The 26690-nt window shown below is 37.2% G+C and overlaps 1 protein-coding gene across 5 annotated transcripts in view; it reads left to right on the top strand.

Moving 5' to 3' along the window:
* Syt1 (synaptotagmin 1) overlaps nt 1-26690 on the top strand; it is a 49776-nt gene that overhangs the window by 7194 nt on the left and 15892 nt on the right. For 2 of the 5 annotated variants that reach the window (XM_034327464.2, XM_076691143.1), the window contains exons 1-8: nt 11229-11432; nt 14789-14891; nt 14961-15086; nt 15707-15852; nt 15934-16032; nt 18319-18513; nt 18617-18793; nt 26377-26628. In XM_034327464.2, the coding sequence (XP_034183355.1) occupies nt 14792-14891; nt 14961-15086; nt 15707-15852; nt 15934-16032; nt 18319-18513; nt 18617-18793; nt 26377-26628 (1095 nt within the window). In that variant the 5' untranslated portion in view covers nt 11229-11432; nt 14789-14791. The other 3 variants (XM_034327466.2, XM_034327465.2, XR_004581785.2) reach the window with 3 other exon arrangements.

Genomic DNA, 26690 nt, shown 5'->3' with positions numbered 1-26690 from the left:
TTCTTATCGCAAAAGAATGCTCTTTATTGCAAAAAACGAATGAAACAAAAACATTAAACAAAAACATCAGCACATACTTCTAAAAGAAAAGGTCTATTAAGCTATCTGAGCCAAATCATCATAAAATAAAAAAACGTATATGAAAATTTTTTGCTAATTATTTGCAATTTTTTGCCGTAAAAAGTAAATTTTTTGCTCCAGCCATTAAAAAGTTACAAAGGGCTAGATAGCTTAATATTAAGCCATCTAGCCATTCTAAAAAATAGCATATAGTAAAATAAAACAAAAAATTAATAATACATAAATTTTTTGCTATATTTTACATTGAAAAGTATTTCTTTTGCTCCAACTGTTACAAAGTTACAAAAGGTTAGATAACTTTTTAGACTATTTTTAATTTATTTCGCAAACAAATTTAGAACTCAAATATTTTAATAGCAAATAATTCAGGGAACATTTTGACATGATAATGTACAAGTAAATAATTTTTTAAAGCACCTCACTCTTATAGTTTCGGTGGTGCTCTTATCCATTTTTAGTCTTTTCGTGACATCAAAACGTCTCCTGAATTATTTGCCGTCATAATATGTAAGCTTTCGAATTTTCTGCTCATAAAACAAGTTTAAAAGACTAAATATCAATCAATAGCAGTTAAACTAACAATAAATGAGTAAGATGCTTTAAAAATAATTAATTGCGAGCATAGTTATGACATTAGAATGGTTCGCGAATTATTTGTTCTCAAAATATCTAGATTGCGATTTTATTTCTGACGAAATAGGTTTGAAAAAATTTATATTTATTTTTTACTTAATAAAAAAATAAACGATGCAGAATCTATTTTATGCAAAAAGGATATATATAAAACTATGCTCGCAATTAATTATTTTTGAAGCATTTATATTAGTCAATTTAAACACAATATATTAGGCACATGTTAAAAGTTTGTGTCAGTTTTGTATATCTTGTAGGTCGGAATATTCTTGGTCACTGTTTATTACTTCTTGTCATTGTTCAAGCAAAATATGGATACAGTGATACATAGAAATCTGGACTTTTACTAATTAACAAATGAAGCAATCAGTTAATTATCAGTCTTCTTCAATATGTCAAAATTGTTTACAAGAAAGGTTGCCAAATCTAAAGAGTATGTTAAGTTTGATAAGACTATCTATTGCAGCTCCATTTGCAGTTGCCAAGTTGGCATTATCATGCACCAGAATCAGTTTGCCTCATTTGTCCCAAAAAATGGCTCTTATTCTCAATTTCTCCTTGAAGTTGTCTGCAATGTCTTACAGTCTTTCCTGATTTCAGCAGCTTTCATTATAAAATTCTATATGTGCATGTCCCACCAAACACACAAGAGTATATACTTTGTAATTATGAATATTTTGCTAGATTCATTCATGATTTTTTGCAATTAGGATAATTTTAATAAATCTATTCATCATTTAAAATCACAGTTTAGAACATGAATCAATTTTGCTTAATGGCTACTTTATTGTTAAAGAGCCAAGTACTACATCTGTTGGCAATAGCATTCTTACAATTAGTTGGATACATTTCTTTCCCTCTAAATCTTCTTTATTTCATGTTATAGTAATATTACAATATTGCGATTAACGCTCAAAAAAAGTCGAAAACATGGGATAGAATTTGGTTTTTATTTAAATTGAGTGAATATACATACGATAAAATTAAGTAAGCAAACAACTCAAAGTTTACTACTGGTAACTTAATTAGGTTATTTTGTTTTCACCGTTGCTCAATTATTTTTGTTTATTTTAAATTAATATCCATGGGTAGCAGTACCACTTATGAAATAGAATATACCCAAACGAGTTCAAAGTTAATGGGTTAATATGGTACTTATTTACAAATTGTACATACACTCAATTGGATTGTCTCCAACTCTTGCAAACAACATACAGTGCCATCTACATATGTGTGAATAATAGAAACTTTGAAAGACCTTATTGACAAAATTAGATAAGAGACACTGTAAACCAGCTCTGCCCCAAAATGTGGAATGCTCATTCTCATAAAATCTTATCTTAATAAAAATGAAGACCTGTACATATAGCTTTGAAAAACGATTCTAGTTACGCCAGTGGTATACCATTACCTAGTTGCTAATTTCCGACCTTACGGACCAGGGGCACCAAATTAAAAATTGTAAACTGTTACTGTGTTTTACTCATTTAGGAGCCAAGTATGGGTCCTATTTCTTTAACTTAAATATCCTAGGAGGAGAAGTGATTTCAAAAAAACGGCTTTCTTATTATATATAGATACAGATATTTAACACGCCTCATGCTACGTAAAAGATAATTTCATCCCTTAAAGTCGCAGCTTAGAAAATAAAAAGATATACATTTTGTTTAATAAATCACCAAACTTTCCACAAAGTTTCAGCAAATGCTGGTTGCGTTATGAAACTACTGCGAGTAGATTCAAGCGCAACGGCTAAATCCTATTGAAAGATATCCCTATTGATTTTACGCGTTCGCCCTGTATAAGATAACGCTTCCTTCGCAAAGACGTCGAACACGAGCAAGCACGCGCGAAGCAGTTTCTTGCACGATTTTCCTGCCTTTCTCAGCGATCATTTCGCTAATTATTAAGGATTCGTAAGTCAAACATAATTAACGTGCAACGTGAATTCCAACCACGTTCGAGGGCTATATTTATCTTGCAACGTTCGCTGCGCATGGTTTCATCGTTATGGCTCGTTCGACGTTAAATTGTACGTTTTCTCGTTTCGTTGACGGTTTAATTGCTCTTCGAGTGATTATAGCCTGCAAAAAATTAATATATGAGGATCAGTAAATAAATGCTATGCGATAAAATTTGAATTAAATAAATATAAGTATTTTAAATGAAACATATCCTTTCAGAGGTAAGCACTTTCCAAAAAGTCAATCCAGTATTGTTTAATAAATCATTTTATATAATATAATAAGTATGGCTATATAATATTGATTATATTTAAACCTCAGACGATGGAGCATAAAGAAAGTCCCAATATTAATTTGATTTTGTATTTCATATTATTATATAATAATAATTACTTACTTATCGAAGGCACTGAAACCTATTATATAAGTTTTTAATATTATGTAATGGAATAATAGTAAGAGATAAATAAAATAAAGAATTAAGTAAAAAAAAATTACTTTGCATTAATTTCAAATACATACGATCCAGAATTTAAAAATATTTGTTGTTTTTCAAAAACAGTGTATATAAGACCTGAATTTTTTCATTTCCATTTCAAGACTGGTAGGGAAACATAACTCTAACATCTTGACTTCCATAAGCATCACTATGTAATTACCTGCGTCTCAAATTTTGTACAGTTTAATAGTTAACAAAATAAAAAAGTAGATAAACTTTGAATGGAGTTAGTATTGTACTAATAATAAAATTTAAATATTGTATAAATCCATCATATCATTAATAATTAATATTTTGATGGATCTGATGACAAATGGCTATTTTTACTGTGATAGTCAGTATGTTGGGATGTAAATGTTGATGAAACTTAATCATTATTTCCCAATGGTCAGTATTCTGCTGTTCTGAGTAAAAATATATCTACCGATTCTCATTTTTCAAAATATTTCAAAATATCTGGTCAAGAATGATGATCTAACATTAAGTCCGAATTGATTTTAGAGGCCTCATCTGAGGAAATTGAAAAACTTCGAACGATCCTTGTCACTCCTGCATAGAGAGACAAAGACAGCGCAACAGTTGACACAAAACGTTTCAAATTCTGCAATTTTTTTGTTCAAAGATTGTGAACCGAAGAAGCAATATTTTCTCATGATTCTTTTTTAAAAATATTCTTTGTACAATTACTCAACGCCGTACAGAGTTAGATTTTGTAATTTAACTTTTAAAGCTTTTTAAAAAATATATTTTTGTGGAAGAAATTTTTTTTACAATTTTCCCAAAAATCGTTTTGTTCCGTGTTAGGTATATTTATCCTGGATATGAATATGATATTCATTACTATCTCTTCTGTGAACCTTTAAATAAAGTTGGAATATCTTCTATGCTCTGTAGAGATTAAAACGCAGTTTAATTTATTTGCACTAATTGATTTTCAGATAGTATTATTATTTTTTTTCAAATGAAAAAAAGAACGTAAAAATGACTGCAATATTTTACAAGGACAAACGAATCACTTTCGCACAATTAAACACATTACGACTTTAAATGCTGATGAAGCGTGTATAAACGTATTGTGTTACAGATTCGTGGGTATGAAGGGGAGTATCATGTATCCAAGGTTTCACGTGTCGCTCAACCCTTCAGGGATTGGCAAACCACTTAGTCGTAATGATAGTTTCTCGTCACGATCGCAGCTTGTATCTAAAGTTGCGGAACAATCGCATCGATTTCTTATTAATCGTTCCTTCCAATTGATGCACGCATCTACACTTAAGGTCTTTCACCCTGAAGGGTCAAAAGAATCGAGCCTAACTTCTGCACTGTTTGAAAGTATTAAGCTGTTGCATATCAACGTCTTCAATAATCCATTTTATTACGTATCTGACTACGTATTCCTATCTTTACTGCAAAGGTCAAAATATGGTGAACTTGTAGAAAAGCTACTCCCCCTCCAATTTCGATGAAATCGATCGAGTTTCTCGCGAGGCCTAAATCCGCCCGTACCGCGGTCTGCGAAGGAATGAATCCTAGACACCTCATCTCACTAATTTCGCCCCTAAGGGCCGGCGCTTTTGGGGACTTATCTGTCTCCATATTGCCCAACGAACGCTATCGTTCACGCCACAGCCGACTCTAGTACTAGCCATGCTGAACAACGTGGCAACACCCCTCACGTGACAATCGGGAGTCCTATTTTCAAAAACAGAGTCCTGTGCTCGGAATTGTAATTAACGTCTTTTTTAATTAAAAGCTGTAGTAATATACACTATTTTGTGTTAATTATGTATAAACAATATATAAACGTTGCAACTATGGCAAATAGAAGTGATGAGGCAGTATAAAATTGTTATAAATGTGATATATATTTTGTGTACTCTCGAAGTAGTTTCGTGTTGTGAAGCATGATATTTGAAATATTTACAGAGTATTCAAGAAAATTTAGGTATGAAGCAAAATGAAACCGTCTTTGGATCAAATTGAAACATTTAAGAATTGATAAACGTGTATATAACTTAATAAAAACCTTGAAACAAGCGAAATTATTGGAACGAAACCAAAGAGGTTATGCGAAGTCCAGAGAGTAACCGAGAGTCTGACGACGTTGATTGGTTGGGAGTCTGGGAGTCCGGGAGGCAGATAGAGTAGGGTAGGTGTTGATATATTCAGACCGGACTCCCGCGGTGTTGCCATTTTTACTTCAGCATGGCTAGTACTAGAGTCGGCTGTGTCCACGCGCATCGGGGATGGGCTGGCAGCCCTGCCAGCTCCAAACCCCGCGCATTTTTAAATTTCGTCACTCATACTTGTCCAAACTTTTAAATCTTTCACTTAGTCCATACTTTTAAATCTTTCACTTAGTCCATACTTTTAAAGTCTGCTCATCTTTTCGTCCGGATTGGTGTGTGTGTGTGTGCGTGTGCGTGTATGTGTGTATGTGCACGTGTACGTGTGTGCATGTGTCTGTGTGACCCCTTTTAGTCACCTCTTACGACAGGCAGGGGATACCGTGGCCGTATTCTAAGCCCCCCAAGCCACATGTGGATCCTAGACACCTCGCCTCGCATGCAAATCCACCAGCGATAGTCATTTATTGACCAAGAAGAACGTCACCCATATCTGGGTGATGGGGCCCTCGCGGAAGCATACCCGTCACCCAGATATGGGTGACGCGGCGACGAACATATTAAATATGTTGTAAAATTCGTCATTTTAAGCAACTCTTTTCCTCTAAGCTATATGTCGGACTCGATTAGTTGGCGAGATATTCGCGAAAGAATATTGTTACTACTACAATGAATTCTGCCTATACGTATGCGCCCGTGGCCGTATGTGCGTCGGCTCGCTTGTCTATTGTTTCTGTAAGCAGCATCATGTGCTTCAGTTCCTATTCATACAACGGGTGAACTGAAAAATCAAATTATAACATCCGATTCGCGTAGCCGGCCACCTAAAGGCGGCCGGAATATTAATGTGGCCTAACCTAACCTAGACGTATAATAACAGAAAAAAGAAAATACACCGTCAACATTAGTACGAACGGCAAATAATCTTGTGGTGTACAATGATTAATATCAATTTTGAAGGAATATAATTCTTTTCGTTACTTATATGTATGTCTAGATTAGGTTAGGTTATTTTAATATTCCGACCGCCTTTACACGGTCGACCACCCAAGTCCAATGTCAAAATTATTGAAATTTGATTTTAAACTGATCCGTTATATGGACAGTAGTCGGGACATGTGGTGCTGTTGACAGAAACAGTAGATAAGCGAGGGTCTCTTACCGACGCACACACAGCCGCGGACGTATACGTACATTGAGTTCCATCGAAGTAGTTGCAGTGAAGTTGGCGCACTAACACATTCACGCCGCGTCGGTGAGCCGATTGGCGAGGTGCCGACGAATGTGTAGCCAACTTCACTGCGACAACCTCGATGGGACTCACGAGTGTATGTACAGGCGAAATTCAATGCAATAGTACTCATAGTTTTTCGTGAACATCACGCAAACTAATCGAGTCCGACGTATAGCTTATTGCTAGAAGAAAAATGTTGCTTAAAAAGACGAATTTTACAACATATTCAAAACTCATCGATGTTGGAGGGGGAGTAACTTTTCTACAAGTTCACCCAAAATATTAATTATAAAAATATGAAACTTTTTTGTTGGGTTGACAAATAAAATAATTGTTAAATATTGTACTTCGACATTAGCCAAAAATCTATCGCAGAGAAATTAAATATGGTAAAATATTATTAATTTTAATACACAATTTTGTATGTACAGAAAAATATGAAGGTCATAAATTATTTGTCCACCTAATAAATTTCAAGCTTCACCATTAATCCTTAACGAACAAAGTTACGACAGATTTATAATCTCTCTCAAAGTCTACATTAAACCAATATTTCTCAATTAACTTAATTCAGAGAAAACTAAAGTACATATTTTCACGGATTCTAGGAGATCTAAAGTATTCCAACGCCCACAAATACTGTTGCACTAGGAACTCTGATATTATTCTTGAATCAAGGAACAATGAAATATAATTTAAAAAATAGAGCGATAGAAAAAGGCATAGGCAGCAACATCCATCGAATCCTTTGTTTCCTGAAAATGGCTACCAGCTTGTGGTAAATGCGGGGAAGTATCGTGTGCGTGGGTGACGCGTATCTGACGTCAATTTATCGTTCGCGCGACGATAACGATTATTGTGTCGGCTAGTTATGCCTCCGTTATCGCGTTATCGAATTTTATTGGAGGCCAATGTCGGATCTCGAGCCAAGGAAAACGTGAAATTGTAATGCTGATGTAACGATCCTTCCTTCAGGATTTTATTGCGCAGCTTGGCATGCTTCAAGGGTTACGTTAACTTGACCAATTTAAAAAGTACCACAATTTTAGAATCTTATTTTATTAACATTTTTAAGTAAAGACAGGGACGTATGTACATAAATAGTACTTATAATTTTTTTTAAATTCTGTAAAGAACTTTTTTCAGGTTTTTTTTGTAAATGAAATTTTTATAAGTAAAATATTAAATAAATCTAAATTTTGTAGAATTTTTTCGATATCTTAAGTTTTATATGAATTGTGTCATAAAGGGTCAGAACAGTATATTTATTATTTCAAAGCTTATTTAATATTTTTTTAAATCAATGTTTCAAGCTTAATCTTTAATTCGCCATAGTTCCTTTTCTTTATATTTATTTAACAGTTATAATTTTAACAATACGCTTCACATATTTTCAATAATTATAGTTAACCCTTGAACTTTAATTTTAATTTGATTACGTATTTCATATTATTTTTGTTTTCTAAATTTTACATTGTTCCTTTCAAGAATGATTCTTCTAAGATATGAAATTGTTTGGTTTAAAAATTACACATTTAACTTTACGTTAATATCCTTGTATATGTTTTGTAAGTTTGGGCCACTCAGGCTTCGTTGTTCAAAAGTTCAAAGATTAAACAAACGGTTTCTGAAATCTGTTATTATAATCTTTGTTTGAGCTGCATCTATACTAAATAACAAAACGGTATTATATAACAAATTATAATACATTCAATTGTTATTTTATTGTTATATTTTTATAACTTTGCTACATAACATGTTATGTTGTATGGTGTGGACATATTTGTCCAAACTTCTTAAAACTTTTATCTGTCCTCACGTTTTATAAGTATCAAAAATATCTTTATGAATAGTGGATTAGTATGTATCGACGAAGTTTTAATTTAATCAATGAACACTTAACCTATAATTAATTATGGATTTAGCTATCAAACTCATGAGATAAGTACATACTGTATCCTCGGAGATAATGCTATTCACCATCCTATGAAAGGATAGACATTATTCGTGTAACGTATAGTAACAGGAAGTGGTTTGGCTTTAAGCGGAAGGGCCACTGAATCAAGTAGTTCAATCTTATCAATATCAGCCACCATGTTTGCTGACGTAACAAACTTAATTACACATTCAACGATTTCTTTTCCAACTTTGATCCTTTATTTTTTATTCCTTCTATTTTTAACACTTTATCCTTCTATAGACTGTGGTAGGTATATCGAATGACCGATTTTGAAACCTGATAAGTCTAACGTGATTTGGTAACATGGAAGTATATACTAAAATGATATTTGTCACATTAATTTGAAGCTTAAGGTTTGCTGAAAATAATTATAGAAACCTTTCATCAATATTCTTAATATAAAATGACTAATTGTCAGTTGCAGCAAATAATGAATCAAAGTATTACTTTGTAAATATACAAATGTAGATAAGTAAAATATATAGTTATAAACAATTTGCAATCTTTAAAAATGTAAAGATTTTCAAGTATGTTTTAATAAATGAATATCTATTACTTTTAACGAAATTTTAGCCATTCCATCTTCAGCAGTTTAAATTAACATTTATGATCAATTCTTGAAGAACGTATTCTGCTTTTAATTATTTTTTAAATAGAAGTTGAGGTACTTCAAGTCTTAATAATTTTGTTGATTATTTATTTAACCTAATCAATGTCCTTCTTAATGCCACTGGTAAAAATGGACATTTACCTATATTAAAAGTTTAATTATTAAGAATAAGAATTATTAATCTTTAAATTTCTGGTTTTAAGCCTTCAATTCAAAGTAACAATACCGTTTGAAACAATATTTTCTTAGATAAAGCAGATCTAATTAATTAATGACCTCCACAGTATTTTACGCGTTAATCCTCAGACGGCGGACCATGGAGATCCAATTTTAATTTAATTTTGTATTCCATATTATTCTTATTTTCTAAATTTTACACTGTTCCCTCAAAAATTATTACTCTAATATATGAAACTATTTCTCTTGTATATATTTAGTAAGTTTGGATCTTAATTGACCCAAGCTCCGCTGTTCAAGAGTTAGACAGGAATTTATAATGCAATGAAAGTAATGTATCAGGGACAGCACGTTATATGTTTAATAATACACGATCATTTCAGTTTTCAATTTAAATTTTTTAATTGTTATCTTACAAACTTAATATTAGATTAATATTGACTTAATTACAGTTTGTCAATTTTTAATTTCTAATACTATTATACAGTGAAAACAATATCATATAACTAATTGAAGCACTTAATTAAAAATTTCTAAATATTGCAAAAAGTATTTTTCAGGTAAACCTAACTCACAAACTTAAATAAGTTTGTTATTGTTAATGACCTACTAGATTCACAGAAAATTTAAACAAGATTCTAATATTTGATTTAAGCATTCACATTTTTTCAATGACAACATGTTCCTGACGCTTCTTTTTTGGAAATAGATTCAAGGTGACATTTCGACAACACCCTTGGCATTCCGCCATTTTATTTTGGGCGCCAGCCTGTCTTCTACCCTGGGAAAAGCTTCTCCCTTCGAGATATATTAAGTTCCTGTATTTTGTCGTGAAAAGCTGGGGTATTCATGGGGAAAGAGGGTTCGATCAATGGAATTGATTTTGTATTAAAACGTAGGGAAAAAATCATTTCTAAAGTACTTATTTATTAGAGGAAGTGCGGCATACAATTTGAGATAGATACTGTTGGTAATTGAAAATACCAAGATATATAAAAAAACTACTAACTATATATCTAAACTAATGTGGTATCTAAAACTACAAACTATTAATTTGTAACATCGCAAATAAGAGTGGACGCAATGTAAAGGCAGTTCTGACTAAATCTGTAAAGTAAAGAAATGTCAATTAGCAAAAGTTTTTTAGCCAGCGCAGCGTTTCAATCGTTGCAATTATGGTTAAAATACATCAAAATTTTAGAGTAAATCATTTAATTAACTCGTTTGCATATTAATTCCGTGATTTTGTGTTAATTGTAAACATTTTGAAAATACCAAATGTGACATGAAATTTTAAGTTTCAATGCCATGTTGCTAATTTTATTGAGAAGGATGCTACATATATACTTCTTCTACTTTTATGTGTGAGGTGCGGGTACACTGTAAATATACTGGTTACGACTCCAGATGTTACACATTTGACTACTCTAAATTTAAAACTTAAAATTAATATTTACCTAAGATAAATGTTTCTACAACTATGCCATGATTTTTGTGCTTGATTAGATCATAAGAGAAAATAATTTTATTATCGATTTGTTTGTTTAATTTTATAAAACGAAGCTAACTTGGAATATCGCTATTCCAGATTACCTGCGCCGTAACAAGATCAGTACTTTGGGTCATTTTTCAATTGCAACAAAGTTTCAGATATTTTTTGTTTTTCATTATTATTAAGAGTTCGAAATTTAAAAGTTTATTAATTTTCCTATGACATTATGCAGACTTATTTGTTCCAATCCTCTGGTGTAATTTTTTATTCATTTTAAACAAACTGGTATTTCAAATATGCTGCAGTTCCTCTATTATTCTTACTATTATCGATTTATATATTTATTTATTCGGAACTGCAAAGCGATTTAAATCAGGCAAGTTGACATTGTAACATTTGATACGCATGCGAACTTAATCTACGAAACGAGGAAACGAGTCTGCTGATTGCAAAATCTCGCAGTGCGCATAAAGCCACTGTAATTATAAGTTTCTGTGCTTCGATCGGATTCAATCAAACCTTATGGAACGTGTAAAATATTCATTGTCAAATTTTCATGTTGAGTTCTGTGATTGTATATTTCATGATTTTATCATTTCTACATATGTGTATATTTTGATTAGTGTTCTCCATGTGTTATAAAATTGAAAAATGTGGTAAGGATGTGTTACAAATAGAAAGATACATTTTTAAATATCGAATTTATAAAAATTAAAAGTTTCTTATTTACTTATTTTCCGTAATAACAAGTAATCTCATGTACTGCAATCTATTATCAAAAGCAAAATTAACAATTTAAATGCCATTGTAAAATTGTAAAAAAATCCTTTCAATTAATAATTTTGTTTCCAATAAATCAAATATCATATTTTATTCGGTAAATTTTCAAACATTTAATCAGGAATTTAAGGTTTCTGAGATTCGGGGCTATCAAATCTTCAAGGTTTGGTTGATACACTTGGTTAAAAAATTGAAATTTATTTTAAATAGAAATCAATTAATAAGTTTAATTTTATTTATTAAAGAAAAAGGACAATAGGAAAAACAAAATTTCATTTAACATTTGTTGACATAATAAATGGAAGGCTTATAACGGGGCCTCCTGGAAAGTTAAATTTATAAATTTAAAATGCTATTGTAATAATTAAAGTTGCCATTACTTTTTAAAAATAAATCCTCAACTAAAAAATAATGGTGCCAAATTAAGTTTGTAAGCCAGAATCTGTTATAATCCAATTATGTTGTGTATAATTTTGCTAAATATGTAGGTACATATCTGTAATTTTTGTTTTTGAACCGTATAATGTGGCGACTGATAATAACTAAACAAGCGATTTAAGCAGATTTTAGCTATTTTCAATGACATTCAAAATTGTGAATTGTCTAACCATAAGAATTCTACCGACCTCAAGTAATATAAATAGATATGTAAATACCTTATTTCGGCTTGATGGCCTAGAAAAGGGATTGGTTAGTTTTACAACGATAAATTAAGCTCTCTCATTCCTTATAACATTTAATTCTTAAAAACGACCAGGTACAGTCGAGAGATGGAAAGAACATTAGCGGGACGGCACAGGGTCAAAGGGAGCACTTTGCACGCTCCGCCCGCCCTGACCCCACGTTTGATCCTCGTGTTCAAAGTTCGCCGCAACGCTGACTTCGTACCATCTCGCTTCGTCGCGAAGTCTCATTTTTCTTCTTTGTCAGGCGACGCGATTAGTGTGTGATCACATCAATCCATAGCGCGCGATAATCTAGAATGCATGTGTGTGAAGTGTGACGTACCGACTATGACCGATCGTACCCGCATTCTTTTCCCTAATATACACTCAATCTCTGAACAGTAGCTAGGTGTGCTTCTCTCTAGGCCCAAAATCCATCTGATATATTTTACCTGAATACTTTCTGTAGTTGCTCTCTCTTTCCATTCCCAAATTTCCACCCCATGATCGATGATTCCCTTTACTAAAACATCAAATAAAAACATTCCCGCTTTATACTCATCCTTGAACTACCTTTCCCCATCCCCCACACCTGCTTGACATTCCCTTTCTTGCTATATTTCCCTTTCTTGCAAATTCCCTCAAATGACTGTTAAAATCTCTGATCCTCCTAAGCAAATACCCTAAATATTTGAACTCTTTTACTTTCTCTATTGGCTAGCTTTTCCACTCTCATTTTCTTCTCTTATCTCTGCCTCCTTCTTTTCTGAAGACCATAGCCCTTGATTTTTCCACACTGAGGTTTAACTTCTTTCTTCATAAGTATCTCTTAACCCTCTTTAACATTTCTCTTAATTCCTCTTCCGTACTGACCAATATTAAAATGTTATCTGCGGATGCAAGGGTCCAGATCTTTAATTTTTCTATCACTATTCCCTCCGTTTAACCCTTACGCAGCTCTTCTTCTAGACCCGAGATAAACGCCACAGACAGGCTTGGGCTTAACGAACACCCTTCTCGTACGCCTTTTGTCATCCAAAATTGTTCTGTCATGCTTTCACCTATTCTCATAACGTTTTTTGTCTCTGCACAAACTTCTTTTATTCTGTCGATGCGGTTCCCCTTCACCCCTCTGTTTTTCAGGGTGTTTCACAGCTCTTGTCTATCGACCTTATCAAATGCAGCCTTCGAGTCTATGAAGAAAGCGAATATTTTTCCTGCGTTGTTCGTTAGTTCTCGTTCCATTATGTGCTGTAGAATAGCTATAAGATATTTTATATGCCGTGTTAAGAAGCGTAATTCCTCTGTAATTTCTAACCTCTTGTGTGTCGCCTTTTTTGTACAAGTGTGTAATCAATCCCAATCTTCATTCGTCAGGGAATCCTTCCCCTCTCCATACATCCTTTAAAATCTTCCGTATACTGTCCTCACCTCCTCCTCCTTCCAGCAACTGTTACATCTGATTCGTCAACCCATCGGTTCCGGGAACTTTCTTTTTCTTAAGCTTCTTAATTTCTATGCCAATCTACTCGTTGGTTATGTCATCCTCTCCGTTTTCTTTCGTTCTCTGACAGTTCTCTTCTTCACATCTTTCTATTGTTCCCCGATTTCGGGGCATATTTTGGATCTGACCTTTCTCTCTACCATATTTCCATATCTCGTTGCTACCTCTAACGATTCTAATTATTGCTAATTCTTCTTTTCGTTTTTCCTCTCTAATTCCTCTCTTTCGAACAAGAGACGCGAGATGATATTGGTTCGTAGAGTTGCGATTGAGAAAGCAAATGAAATGGCGACCGAAAAAATGCACCCACAAACACCGTAAGTGAACTGTCCACATAAATCACTACGGTGAACTGATGTGATTGATTAGATGAATTTAAAATCTCGTTGTTGTTGTCTAGAAGAGTAAGATTGAAAGGGGGTGTTAAAAGGAACTTCACCCTTTTGAAATATTAAAATCTCAGAATTTTTGAATTTTTGAATTTTAGAATCTTAAGACTTTAAAATCTTAGAATAAGGGAAAAGAGGGCCAGTCCATATTTTTGGAAGAAGCCGAGCTTACCCTATCCCCTACCTAGTTACGTCATTGGTTGAAATACTACTACGTATGTATGTTTCATAGGTCTGGGTTACAACTGTCCCGGTTTGGCTACACCAGAGCTAAAAAGAAGTGTAAGAAAAGAAGTATTTCACCACGAAGGCATGTGGTGTACTGAAATACGTGTTAAACTCTATTTGTTCGTGTACTTCACGTAGGAGAATAGGAAGTCGTAGGTTAGATTTTTCCTATGATCTTCTCAAGCTCTTTCTAAGCTTTTCCTCGATTCTCCCAAGATCGTAGACAAATGGATGCATAATTAATGTGAATAATTATTTAAATAGTATATAAAAATCCTAGTATTTAGCAACATTTTATACAGTTAAATACGATAACTCCATTTATGACACAGTATTATGATTATAAATGTGGAATTTTTACATATGATCTCAATTTCATGACCAAATAGTGTATATTTTATTTTTACCCACAAGTACTAAAGTTTTCTTCTACATTTTGAATACAGAAAATGCCTGCCATAAAGAGAGAGGCAGAGCCCTTGCCAGAGGGCGTAACCGAAAATGATAACGACTCGACGTTCAACTACAGTTCAGAGGAGCCAGAAACAGGTAAGCGTTATTGTTTTTTGTTCTTACCTCAAAGTGAAACAGTGTGCCCTAATTAATGTTTACATGTAGGAACGGAAGCGGAAGTGGGGACCGAATCTGTCGCAGAAACGTTTGAAACTGAAGTACAGAATTTGGGGAAGGAACTTGCGGAAGAGATGGGAATACCAACATGGGGACTAGTCGCAATTTTAATAGGTAAAATTAACTAATAATTTTGATTTTTTTTAAACCATCTAAACTATGACTCATTGCTATTACGATAAAAAAGTGGATTTTTAATTTGAAACATTAATATTCAAACATCGCGACGTTAATTAATATGCTATATAGAAATAATTATTGCAATAAAAATTTAATGTCCCATTGTTCGAATAGTAGTACTTTAATTGCTATAACAGATAAAAATAAATACTACTTTGAAAAGTATTCAATTGTTATTCGAAATTCGACACACGCTGATTGCTACGCTAAATAAAAATGGTCCGCTGTCCGAGGGTGAAAATATTAAATATTAAAGATTAGACACTATTAATTTAATTATTCCCTTACTGTGAAACGAAATTATTAAATAGCTAGTATTTCGATATTTAATAGCGTTTAAATAGAAATTTAATAAAATTATTAATTGTAACGGTTTTTAATTCGTCTTTTGTACTCAATGAATTCATGTAAATTAATTACTACTAGTGTCTTAAATTTTGTTACTGCATAATTACCGACATGAAAAGTTAAATTACTTTCACTAATAATTTTTCTGTTTTATTAAATATAAAATTTTATTACAAATATTCATATGTTTGATATCGCTTGAGTAGCTGTAGGAGTAGTAGTTCTCGGGATATGCTTCTGCTGCATAAGAAGATGCTGTCGCAAAAGACGATCCAAGGACGGCAAGAAAGGGTTGAAGGGTGCAGTAGATTTGAAATCGGTGCAACTGTTAGGAAGCACGTACAAAGATAAGGTACGTTACTCGATGTCCGTGTCATTATGTAGATATTAGACGCACATTCTACACTCGTGGAATCCACTTCCACTTGTTAAGGTTCAGCCGGATATGGAAGAATTGACCGACAATGCTGAGGAGCCGGACGAAGCTGAAAGCAAGCAGAGTGAGGTGAAACTCGGTAGACTTCAATACAAGGTGTGTATCTTTTAATTTTTTAACGAGTTTTGTTTGTAGAATTTTGTACACTGCACTTCTTAAGTGTTTTGTCCGGATAAAAATTGTTTCAACGAATTAAAATTTTAATATAGATAGAGTTAACCAATAATTGCTACCACTATAATTACCTTCATTATTTTCAGACACGTAAGAATTGTACAAATATTTCTTACACGTCTATTAACACTATTTTTTAAATATTTCTTTATGTTTATAATATGTAGATTCTAGAGAATCTGCACATTTATTTTATACAACTGATACATTATACCGCGCTTCCCCGTAGGCATTCTCGGCGAAAATAACAACGTAGCGAAGGGGGTCCCCATACACAGTGTCCCGGAAAGGGTGAGAACCCCTTGGAGGGATGATTGCTGAGGTGATTCTGAACAACTTTTTCTTTTATCAAAATGTTGGTTAAGGCTTCATTTTTGAGTTATTGAGCGCGGCCTAAACCGCAAGAGTGTTGGCTACTGATTATGTTCGAATCATGGTTATGAACAAACGCGGCAACAGCACGTTCTAAAGCAACACCCCTCCAAGAGATTCTTACTCTTTCTGGGACACCCTGTATATATAGGTCTGCGACCTCCCACCACTTGCGTATAAACATTTACGCGGGAAAATTTGAATCATTATTTACTTTATTATTTATACTTTTCAAGTATACAGTTTTTATAACATTTAATGATGAACTTGTAGAAAATCTACTTCCCCTCTGATTGCAATGATTTTTTTAATAATTGAAAAACATATTATTTTGTTTGTAAATCATTTTTAATGTTCATATCGTCCAAATTAGGATTTTGAGAATTTCTGCGTCCTCTATATCGCTATTTTCCTTAGGGAAGCTTGATCTGATCACGATACACAATTTCTTTTAACATTATTGCTTGTTTCTATAAGAAAGTTTAAACATAAGAAACAAACAAATGACGTTTGATGTCACAAAAGTATTCTGATGCTTACAGTGAATTACAATTGACTTCTTGTAATTTATCCAGTAGCTGGTATGACAGTCATTTAGTCATGTAGTAAGTACTTATGTGGGTCCTAGAAAATCCAACAGAATTGTTCAGAGAATAAATAACAAAAAAATATATATATGTACAAAATTAGGATTGTGAGTTATAGCTATTTTATTTAAAAACTAGCTATACTTTTTTTTTAAGTGAAAATCGTTGGAGTCTCAGACTCCACCTAACCGGTTACAGGCTATATTTTTTTAAAAGGAATATCACAAAAATTACGAAAAATACGAGGAAATACAACTTGTCCAACATGCACAATGTCTGCTGTCAGTGCCATTAGCGTAACTAACTAGAGGCTAAACTGTTCTTGGTCCCACCTAACATTTGGGCTAGCCTCTTCACTATTGTGAAATTTTAAGATTTTAAGGTTTTAAAATTCTAAAAGTTTTTAATTTTTTAATTCAGAGCTTCCAACATATGTATTAACATTCTAAAATTCTAAAATTTCCAAATTCTGAAATTCTCTCATAAAATCTTACGAAATGCAAGATATACAACATTTGACATTGTTAATAAAACTAAGAGACCTGGCCCATCTTAGAGAAAAGTCCTAGTTACGCCAATGGTCAGTGGCACAAAATTATTTATAAAAATGTTAAAAACTATTTGCAAGATTATTTCATAACACATTTATTCAAATACAAAATAATAATTGCTTAAGAAAACGTTTATAAAATGCAGGTATACAAAATCTTCATTTTAAAAACACAGAATGCTTCAGAACAAAATTTTGTTTACAATTTTTCCATTGACGAGACCGAGTACCTTTTAACAGATTGGTTGCCAGTGTGATCGCTTGATCACGTGGAGTATGATGTTCTATACCGCAGTTCACCAGAGTCCATAACTGCGAAAAGACCAGTTTTCGTTCTTCGCGCTTCTCCAGTGCGCATCTTCGCCCTGATTGGCGATACTTCCAAACGAAGTGGAAAGCGATTAGCAAAGAGGTCGCTGCGTACCCCCACCATCTTCCAACCTGCGCGTCGCAGTTATGGACTCTGGTGAACTACGGTATAGATGCTGTGTGACCGACTGGTTCCATATTTTTATTTCTTTTTTTATTTACTATACAACACTTGAAATTTAATAGTAGGATTATATTATTGAAATGTTGGCTCTTAATAGTAGTATTCAACTAAAAAGATTTTGGCATCAGACCAGACTTTTAATAGTGCAATACATTAAATAGTGCGGCAACGAAAGTGTTAAAGAATAATTATTTCAATATTTACAGCTCGAATACGACTTCAACACGAACAGTTTGGCAGTGACGGTGATACAAGCTGAAGACCTTCCAGCATTGGACATGGGTGGTACGTCCGACCCGTACGTGAAGGTGTATCTGTTACCGGATAAGAAGAAAAAATTCGAAACGAAAGTGCACAGGAAAACTCTCAGTCCGGTTTTCAATGAAACTTTCACATTCAAGGTTAGTCAATTGCGTTTTCTCTTCAATTCTTTTCGGACAACCACCGAACGAGACGACCCACTTTTTCTTCAATGGAAAATGAACGAGGCTGCTTGTTTCCTAGGGTGTTCCTTACGCAGACGCCATGAACAAGACGCTCGTTTTCGCGATCTTCGATTTCGACAGGTTCTCGAAACACGACCAAATCGGTGAAGTGAAGGTTCCACTCTGCCAGGTTGATTTGGCTCAAACGATTGAAGAATGGAGGGAACTGCAAAGTGTCGAGGGTGAAGGTGGTCAGGTAAATTTATTTGAATATATAACCTTTGAGCGAAATAATAACTTTCCGTTATTAGAATTCTATGGCATGGTGCAAGAGGTATTTATGTCAGTATTTAAAAAGTTGAAATATAAGCACTTAAAGATATGTTAAAAAATTCACGTTTAAATAATTTATTACATAGAAGTTTCTACTGGTTTAAATTACTTTTCTAATAAAAAAAGAGAAAATTAAAGCTTATCCTATTTGTGTTTTTATTAATTTATTAAATAAGTTTATTTCATGAAAAATATTGACATTAATACATACAAATGCCATTAAAATTTTATCATTTCTAGATAGAATTTGAAATTGTTGTATTTTACTATTATTTACTAACTAAATAGCAGGTTTAACTTATTTTTGCAACAATATGACAATAATTCTTATACTAAGCCACAGAATTAATATCTTTATCCTTCACTATTTCATAATTGTGACAACATATTGTTCTCCTGTTTTTTTAAGGTTTCATCATTCCCATTCACTCTAATTTCAATTACATACTCTTTGAATTATTTTCCTTTTAAACACTGCCTGTTCCAACTAATTAAAATATTGAACTTTGTTTGTACCTCTGAAAGTGGTAAGTACTTACAAGCTTTCTAGAGAACTTAATAAACACTTGAAAATAGAACATTATAAATGAGTTAACATTAACTGATTAATAGTCTGAAGATATTAATTAAGTAATTAGATAAATTGATTTGAACATCTATTTTGAAATAATTCAAATGTAAACGTTTGAAAGCAGATCATTATAGATGAATTAATAATAATAGAAGATATTAATAGATCTGTCAGGTGAGTTATATTAAAAAACAATATCTGAGGATGTGAATAGGGCAAATAGATGAATTCATTTGAGTACATATTTTAAAGTAATTAAATTAAATTAAAATAAAGCTTTATAAATTCCAAAAAGAAGTATTAAAATTTAGATATATCCTCGGCATTAAAATATTAAATTCTTAATGAAAAATATGAACAAGGGAAATTAGATTAGACCTTTATACATCAGAAATGTTATTAACTTCTGATACAAACGTTACAAATACAAATGTTATCAGCCATATCTACAACGTTCCATATTTTCTCTTATGACTTATTAATTACCAAGTTCGCCATACCGCAATCAAATCGTTATTGACAGTATCGTTTATTCGGCTTTTTTTAATTTTGCGCCGCATCCGAAAAGATTGAAATGTATTTAGTATACTATTTAACGATTAAATAGGTTTTATTAATAGCTGCGGAGTGATGGTAAAAATGAAATAGAAATTATTTAATACTGTTTAGCGCATTTTGTTAATGTAGCAAGAGGTTTTATTAATAATTATCGCGTAGTTGTATAAACGAAATATAAATTATATTACACGTTTTAGCGTATCACGAAGTCGGTTGTATTTTTAGTTAAAAATTATTTTATTTTACATTTTTTAGTGGAACGAGCAGTATTTGTAGGATATCGTAGGATGTATTTGCGTTTTGGTTAGCTAATAACCATAAACCAAAAATATATATATTGTTCGAATTTAGATGGTTAATAAATAACAAATTCCATAAAGTTTTGCAAGTGGAATCATCGCGTAAATATCTCCTATTTGTTAATATTTTATTCATAGACTAATCCCCTTCGACGGTTCTGGGGTAAGTGCCATGCCGTTCCTCATGGTCCTCCTACCAGAAGATGCAAGATCTTCCCCACTCCGTGGCCAGATCCTTCTAGATCAACCTTATCTTTTTACCTTATCTTAGGGTTAGGGTTAGGGTTAGGGTTAGGTTTAGGTTTAGGTTAGGGTTAGGGTTAGGGTTGGAAAAACAGTATAGGTTTTTCCACTGAGCGACAGATAGATTTCAGAAACTTTTTTCTAAACTCATTTCATACTTCGGTATAAGCTTCTTTAGGCTATTATCCTTGGGCGGGTTGAACGGACTCTAGTAGACCTGCTATTGACAAGAATCGGTGATATAGAAGGTACGAGGGGTCTACGGGTGGTTTTTTGACGTTGAAGGTTATCATAGATTATCGACTAACGTCTGTTAGTACACCAGGCGAGGGTGAGCAAATGGATGGGATGTTGCCCCACACCGGGCGTCCCTGTGGGCGAACCATGCGCGTGGCGCAGGTCCCCTCCAACGGCGGGGCAATCATCGATCCCGCCTTGCTCGAGAGGTTGGACGCTATGCGTCGCAACATGGAGTGGGACGGGCTCGAATTAAGCAGTGAGGACGAGGGGTGTTCTGACGCTGAGCCGTCACCTGTCGCGCGTGTACCTTTAACGCAGCCAGCAACGGTAAACAAGCTACCAGTAGCTGTGGAGGTAGCTGGTAAGCCGGTGCGTCCATGTGAGGGCAAGGGGAAAAAATTCTTCGGAGGGGACGTCAACGGTTACATAGGCAAAGCGTTTAAGTTTGCGCGCGACGAGACCTCTAGCCGAGGGACAGAGTATGATCGCCTAACGATCTGGACGGCATTGACAGGGGCGGGTGCGCCAGCAGCATCCGAGGTAAACAGGAGAAAACCGACGCGAAAAGCATCGCGCTTGGAATCAGTGGAAGAGGAGGATAACCAGGCTTCCCGGAGTAAGGTGGTTTATTCCGGGAGTAAAGATAAGAATCGAAAGGAGGAGGCTCAAAATAAGCCGAAGGTGCGGCAGCGAAAATCCAAGAGGGTGTTGAGCCTACGGGCTGCTCAAGTAGCAGCACAGATAAAAGACGATCCCATCCGTATTATGGGAGTTTTGGGAAACGGAGGGGGTAATAGACAATGGGCAGCCGCGGTTGCCCAAGCCTTAAAAAAACTAGGAGTGGGAGACGGCACGGTCAGCGTCTGGAAGTCGCACGTCATTGGGTCCCTGGAAGACAGGCCCGTGGTAGGAGCGCAAGTCGTCAGAAGTGCTGTAGACTTATGGGCATTGAACAACCCAGATGTGGCCGTGTCCGAACGAGTGGAGGAGATCAATACTGCACTGGAGGTCAAAGGGGGTAATCCTACAGTAGTGGCCCAGCTGAGCAAGGAGAGGGCTGAGCTCGAGGCAGCACTAAGCGTCAGTGTAGAGGCGGAAGATGAGGCGGCTTACGCGTTCAGCTACATGCTGGCTTCCAATCGGGCCGTGGCGTCGCTGAGGGGAGAGAGGGTCTGTCCGTTCTGCGTATTCTTCGAGTTAGCTGGCAAACAGTGTAGAGAGGTAGCTGAGAAGAAGCAGAAGCACAAGAGGTTGGTGTGGGATGCCGTCGATAGGCTGACCAACGGAGAGATGGGCGCACAGTGGGTTAATGCGGCAGCCGAAACCCATAACCGTGAGATGCACGCACTGAACGGCAATATAGATAGTGTAAGCAGTGAGGTGGCCTTCCGGGAGGGAAGATTTAAAATTCTGCTTGATCTATTCTGGGACCAGGCGTGCGAAATGACGCATGAGGAAGGTCCTAGTGGTGTAACTACATACGATACCTTGCTATCGAACCCAGTAGTATACTACGCGCGGGGGCCCGATCGGTCTAGCAAGGCACTTACCAACGCGGGGACCCTACACCAATATTTTTGCCCTGGCGTGCGGGTGGTGGACGGCATGTACATAGTGGACGGAGGGCCGCGTATCTTGGGAGAGACCGGGAGCAGCGACGACGGCACAGACAAGGACGACAACCAGGGTCGGGTTCCTGAACTTCCGCAACCAGTGGCGGGCCCAAGTAACCAGGCGGGAGGACAGGTCGCGGTAGACATCCACGACCAAGAGGCCGGGCCGTCATGTTCACAGGTGATAGCGAGGCAAGACGCCTTGGAAGCAATCGCCACGTCTCAAAAAATGGTGCGGCAGGGAGCGGTTGAGGTAGCAGGGTCCGAACGTGACCGTAGGTCAAGCGAACCAGCAGGGGCGCAGCCCAGAAGCGTCGTCAGGGACCTAGACGGCAGCCACCGTCCCCTGTGTCTGCGGGTGCTGGGCATACGGGAGGAGGCTCGAGGTTGATTGGGGGTTTGGAAGCCTGGGACAAGTTGAAGTGGGTCAGCCTGGGGGTGGACTCAAGGCTGCGGCAGGGGCGGTTACATCGTACTGAAGCCGCCATCTATACGTACGGGTATATGAGTAACACCCCATTGCTGGCCGCAGGTCTTGATAGCTATATAGGGAACAGCAGGGCAGATTTCCGGAGCCTGGCTATCAAGATAGATCTCTACGACGAACTGAGAGAACGGAGGATTGTCCAGCCTTCAGGGGTGGGATATGCCTGGGCTGCAGCCGATGAGCCGGATAAAATCGTCGTGTCCACGCGGGAGGTAGAGGACTGGGACTACAGGGCCATATTCATCACGGCGGATGTCGTAGAGGCTTCCCTTCGTAATAGGGGTGACTTGCAGGTCGGCGGAAGGGTAGGCGACACTTGGAATATTTACCAGGACACTGTGCGTGTGATCCCCTTGGCAGATAATAGCTTGCCTGATTGCGTAGGACGTGACGCGTGGGTTATATCTCACCTAGCTTACCCACTGGCGCAGGTCTTCGACATATACAGTATGGCGGTAATAGGAGATGTCGAGGGCCACGGAAAACAGCGCATCCGGCGGGAGACCTTTGCCCGGACGGCGGGGTTGATTGACATCACTGACCGGGTGTCAAAAATCATATTTATATTGCCAAAGAAAACAACATCCTCAGTGTCGTTCGGCGCAACCAACTATGAGGTACAAAGCTGTGACCACCGGGGGGAACTTCCCCGCAACAGAAACATCACGGCACATAACATCGGTGGAGATCTGGATATCGTGGTGAGGCGTCTTCTCACCACGACCAAATCCCTGCGGTCGGCCTTCTCCGACTATACGAGCGGATACTTTCCTAAAGGTATCAATTGGCTGGAGATCAACTCCCTCACGGTGGCTCTGACAGTACGGTGGCACCAAAAGATCGAGGGGGTTAACATGGGAGGTGGAGAGAATTCTGCCTACTACGGTGCCCCGAGACCGGTACTGGTGGCGATGGGCCTCAATCCTGGGGCGGAGATGACGGGCCTCAGCTATAGAGCATACGGGGGGTGGTCGGCGGTCCTGGGTATGGACCAGAGGGTCACACGGCGGCAGAGGGCCCGTAGATACCCGGTGCTTAGGATAGGGGCCTGGAATAACATGGCGTCCTTGGCACTGGGTACCGGCTACGCGTACTGCGACACATTTAATGTTGAAAACGATGTGCAGATCGCGGCCCGGTGTAAGAGCGGTGGTCTGGATAGACTTACCCGTGGTAGGCTGCTCAGGCGAGCCTTTGAGGTGTTCAAACGTTCCGGCGCACAGCAGGACCGGATAGCCTTCCCGGCCGGAGCCTTAAACACAGAGAAGTACTGGAGCAGACTCATCAGGGATCCGGTACACGGAGTTGGAACCACCACGAGCTGGTTCGCGGGATGCTTCCTAACCGAGAGGGTGACTTTTTCGTGGGCCGTAAATTATCACGCCCAGGGGGGTGGCGGCACCTTGACGGGGATACGTACACCTAGTTCGTTCTGGCGAAGCGTCATCAATACCGAGTGGAGCTCTTTTTGTATCCAGGGCAGTGGCAGGTCGGGGGGCGAGGCATATACACTTGACACCTCACGCCAGACATGGACGACTATGTCATATGCCCAATTCGGCCACGGTGAGGATGATGCTCAGTTGGAGGACGTCCTAATGAGACTCGATATGAACCAGTATGATGCCCACAACTGGGATTTAACATACAGAACCCATCCACACGGAAATAGGATGGATGGCGTAGTATGGGCGGTGGACGAGTCATATGGAGGCAACCTCGCCCGCGAGCTGGGCTGGGAGCACACGGGTAGCAGCCCCCCCCCCCTTTGACACCTGGGGTTGGGGGGTAGCCGTTAGGGTAAAAGACTACACCAACGAAGTGTTGAAAACGTTGGTCATTCCCAGGGGAACAGCGGGTGTCGCCACGAGTAGTCAATACTCCGACGGGACTGTGCTGTTTAGAGGTGATATTGACGAGAAGGCCACCGGCTTGCAGGCGTGGAGCAGCCCCCAAGAATTACGGATCCTACAGCTCGAGAGGCAGCTGGAGGAAGCGTACCTCGCCCGTCCAGTAGAGGACAGAATAACGCGGAACGGCGAGGACGCGGGCCCTTATGGGACGGAGAATGTGGGGGTGAAGAAGATAGGTACAGTGAGGGGAACGGACCCCCCTGTTCTGCACAAAATGGAGGAGGAGACCTTGGAGTCTGCCCAGCGTGCTGCGACAAAGCCTGCGGTCTTGGAGGAGCATGGAAGACGGGAGGTCCAACATGCTCTTGCGGACGCGAGGCATTAAGACGTATCAGGAAGGAGGACTAGCGGGGGGTTCTTCAGGTAATACCTGAGAGCCAGTGGTCCCCTGCTCTCTTCGACAGGATGAGGGACGTGGCAATCGGAGAGTTGCGGGGGAAAACTAATTATGACCTAGATTGTGGTTGTGGCTTACAAGAGTGGGGCCTGGAGTATAGCGAATTCTTGACCGGTTTGCGTAAACCTACAACTAAACACCCACGTTGTGAAGGTTGCAAGCTGGGAAGTGGGGTCTTCGAGGACCATATCCACTTAATATTTCGGGCAGCGTACCCCAGAATAGGGCGTGCTATCATCGGGCGTGCTACTCAGATGAAAAAACAATTTCCCCGGGCGTGTATGCACGGCATACAGGGAGTGTTAAAAAAGGAAACCGGATTATACAAGATGGGGGGGCAAGCAGTATCGCCATATTGGAGGGAATTCTGCTATTGGGAGTTGGGCTACGGGTTTGTGCCATACAAACAAGTGTCCGAGTTGCTTCCCGAGGCACGAGCCTGGCTGGGTGACCGCATCGAACTAGGCGGTCCGCTCGGTGAGCATTTTTATTTTTTATTTAGAATGTTTAAAATTTCCTTGTTTACATAATAACAGGCGACAAGAGATTAAATTCCGTATTCCTTTTCAACAACAACAAAAAATGTTTAACTACTTCAATTTTTTTATTGTGCTATGCTAACGAGGCGCCGAGCCGTTTGTTCGCGACCTACGTCAAGCCCCGCTGTCGTAGCCGACGCTGCCGTCCCTGAGCCCGCGCGCTATACGCGCTCGGATTGGTCGGTGTTTTTTCTTAATAATTCAAAAAGGAAGCTTCAAACCATTTTTTCGCAAAGGAAAAAGTTGTTCAGAATCACCCCACCTACCACCACCTGAGAGGGTGAAAATGCGTTACGGGACACCCTGTAGAATGGTGAAGATCCACATTTTTGTGGAGGGACCACTCCAGATTTTTAGAGGAGCTAGACCTCTTGGCCCCTACTTTAATTACACCAATGTATATAGTAATCGAAAATTTATTGTATAACAAAACATTAATTATTCTTTTTGTATAAAATACTTGCATAAAGTTTCTTTATCAATTATTACTCAATTATAACAATATCCCACAAGTATCACAGTCCTTACCTAATATAAAATAAATTTAAAGCCTGGGTCTTGAATGACCTAATATCCGCCATCTAAAAATTAATTAATTCAAGTAATAGAAATCGAATTAACCCTAATTAAAACTTATTAATTACAGGATAACAAATTGGGAGATATATGCTTCTCGCTCCGATACGTACCCACAGCCGGTAAACTGACGGTGGTCATCTTAGAAGCGAAGAACTTGAAGAAAATGGATGTCGGTGGTCTGTCAGATCCCTATGTGAAAATTGCTTTGATGCAAAATGGCAAGAGATTGAAGAAAAAGAAAACGTCCATTAAGAAGTGCACTCTTAATCCTTATTACAACGAATCATTCACGTTTGAGGTACCCTTCGAGCAGATACAGGTACGTATCATTCACGTTTTCCTTCTTACCACCCATTTGTTTTGTTATCTCCGTTTGACACA

The sequence above is a fragment of the Osmia lignaria genome, chromosome 2 (genome assembly GCF_051020975.1).
Source record: "Osmia lignaria lignaria isolate PbOS001 chromosome 2, iyOsmLign1, whole genome shotgun sequence".
NCBI lineage: Eukaryota > Metazoa > Arthropoda > Insecta > Hymenoptera > Megachilidae > Osmia > Osmia lignaria.
This window is presented reverse-complemented; position numbering and strand designations above follow the sequence as displayed.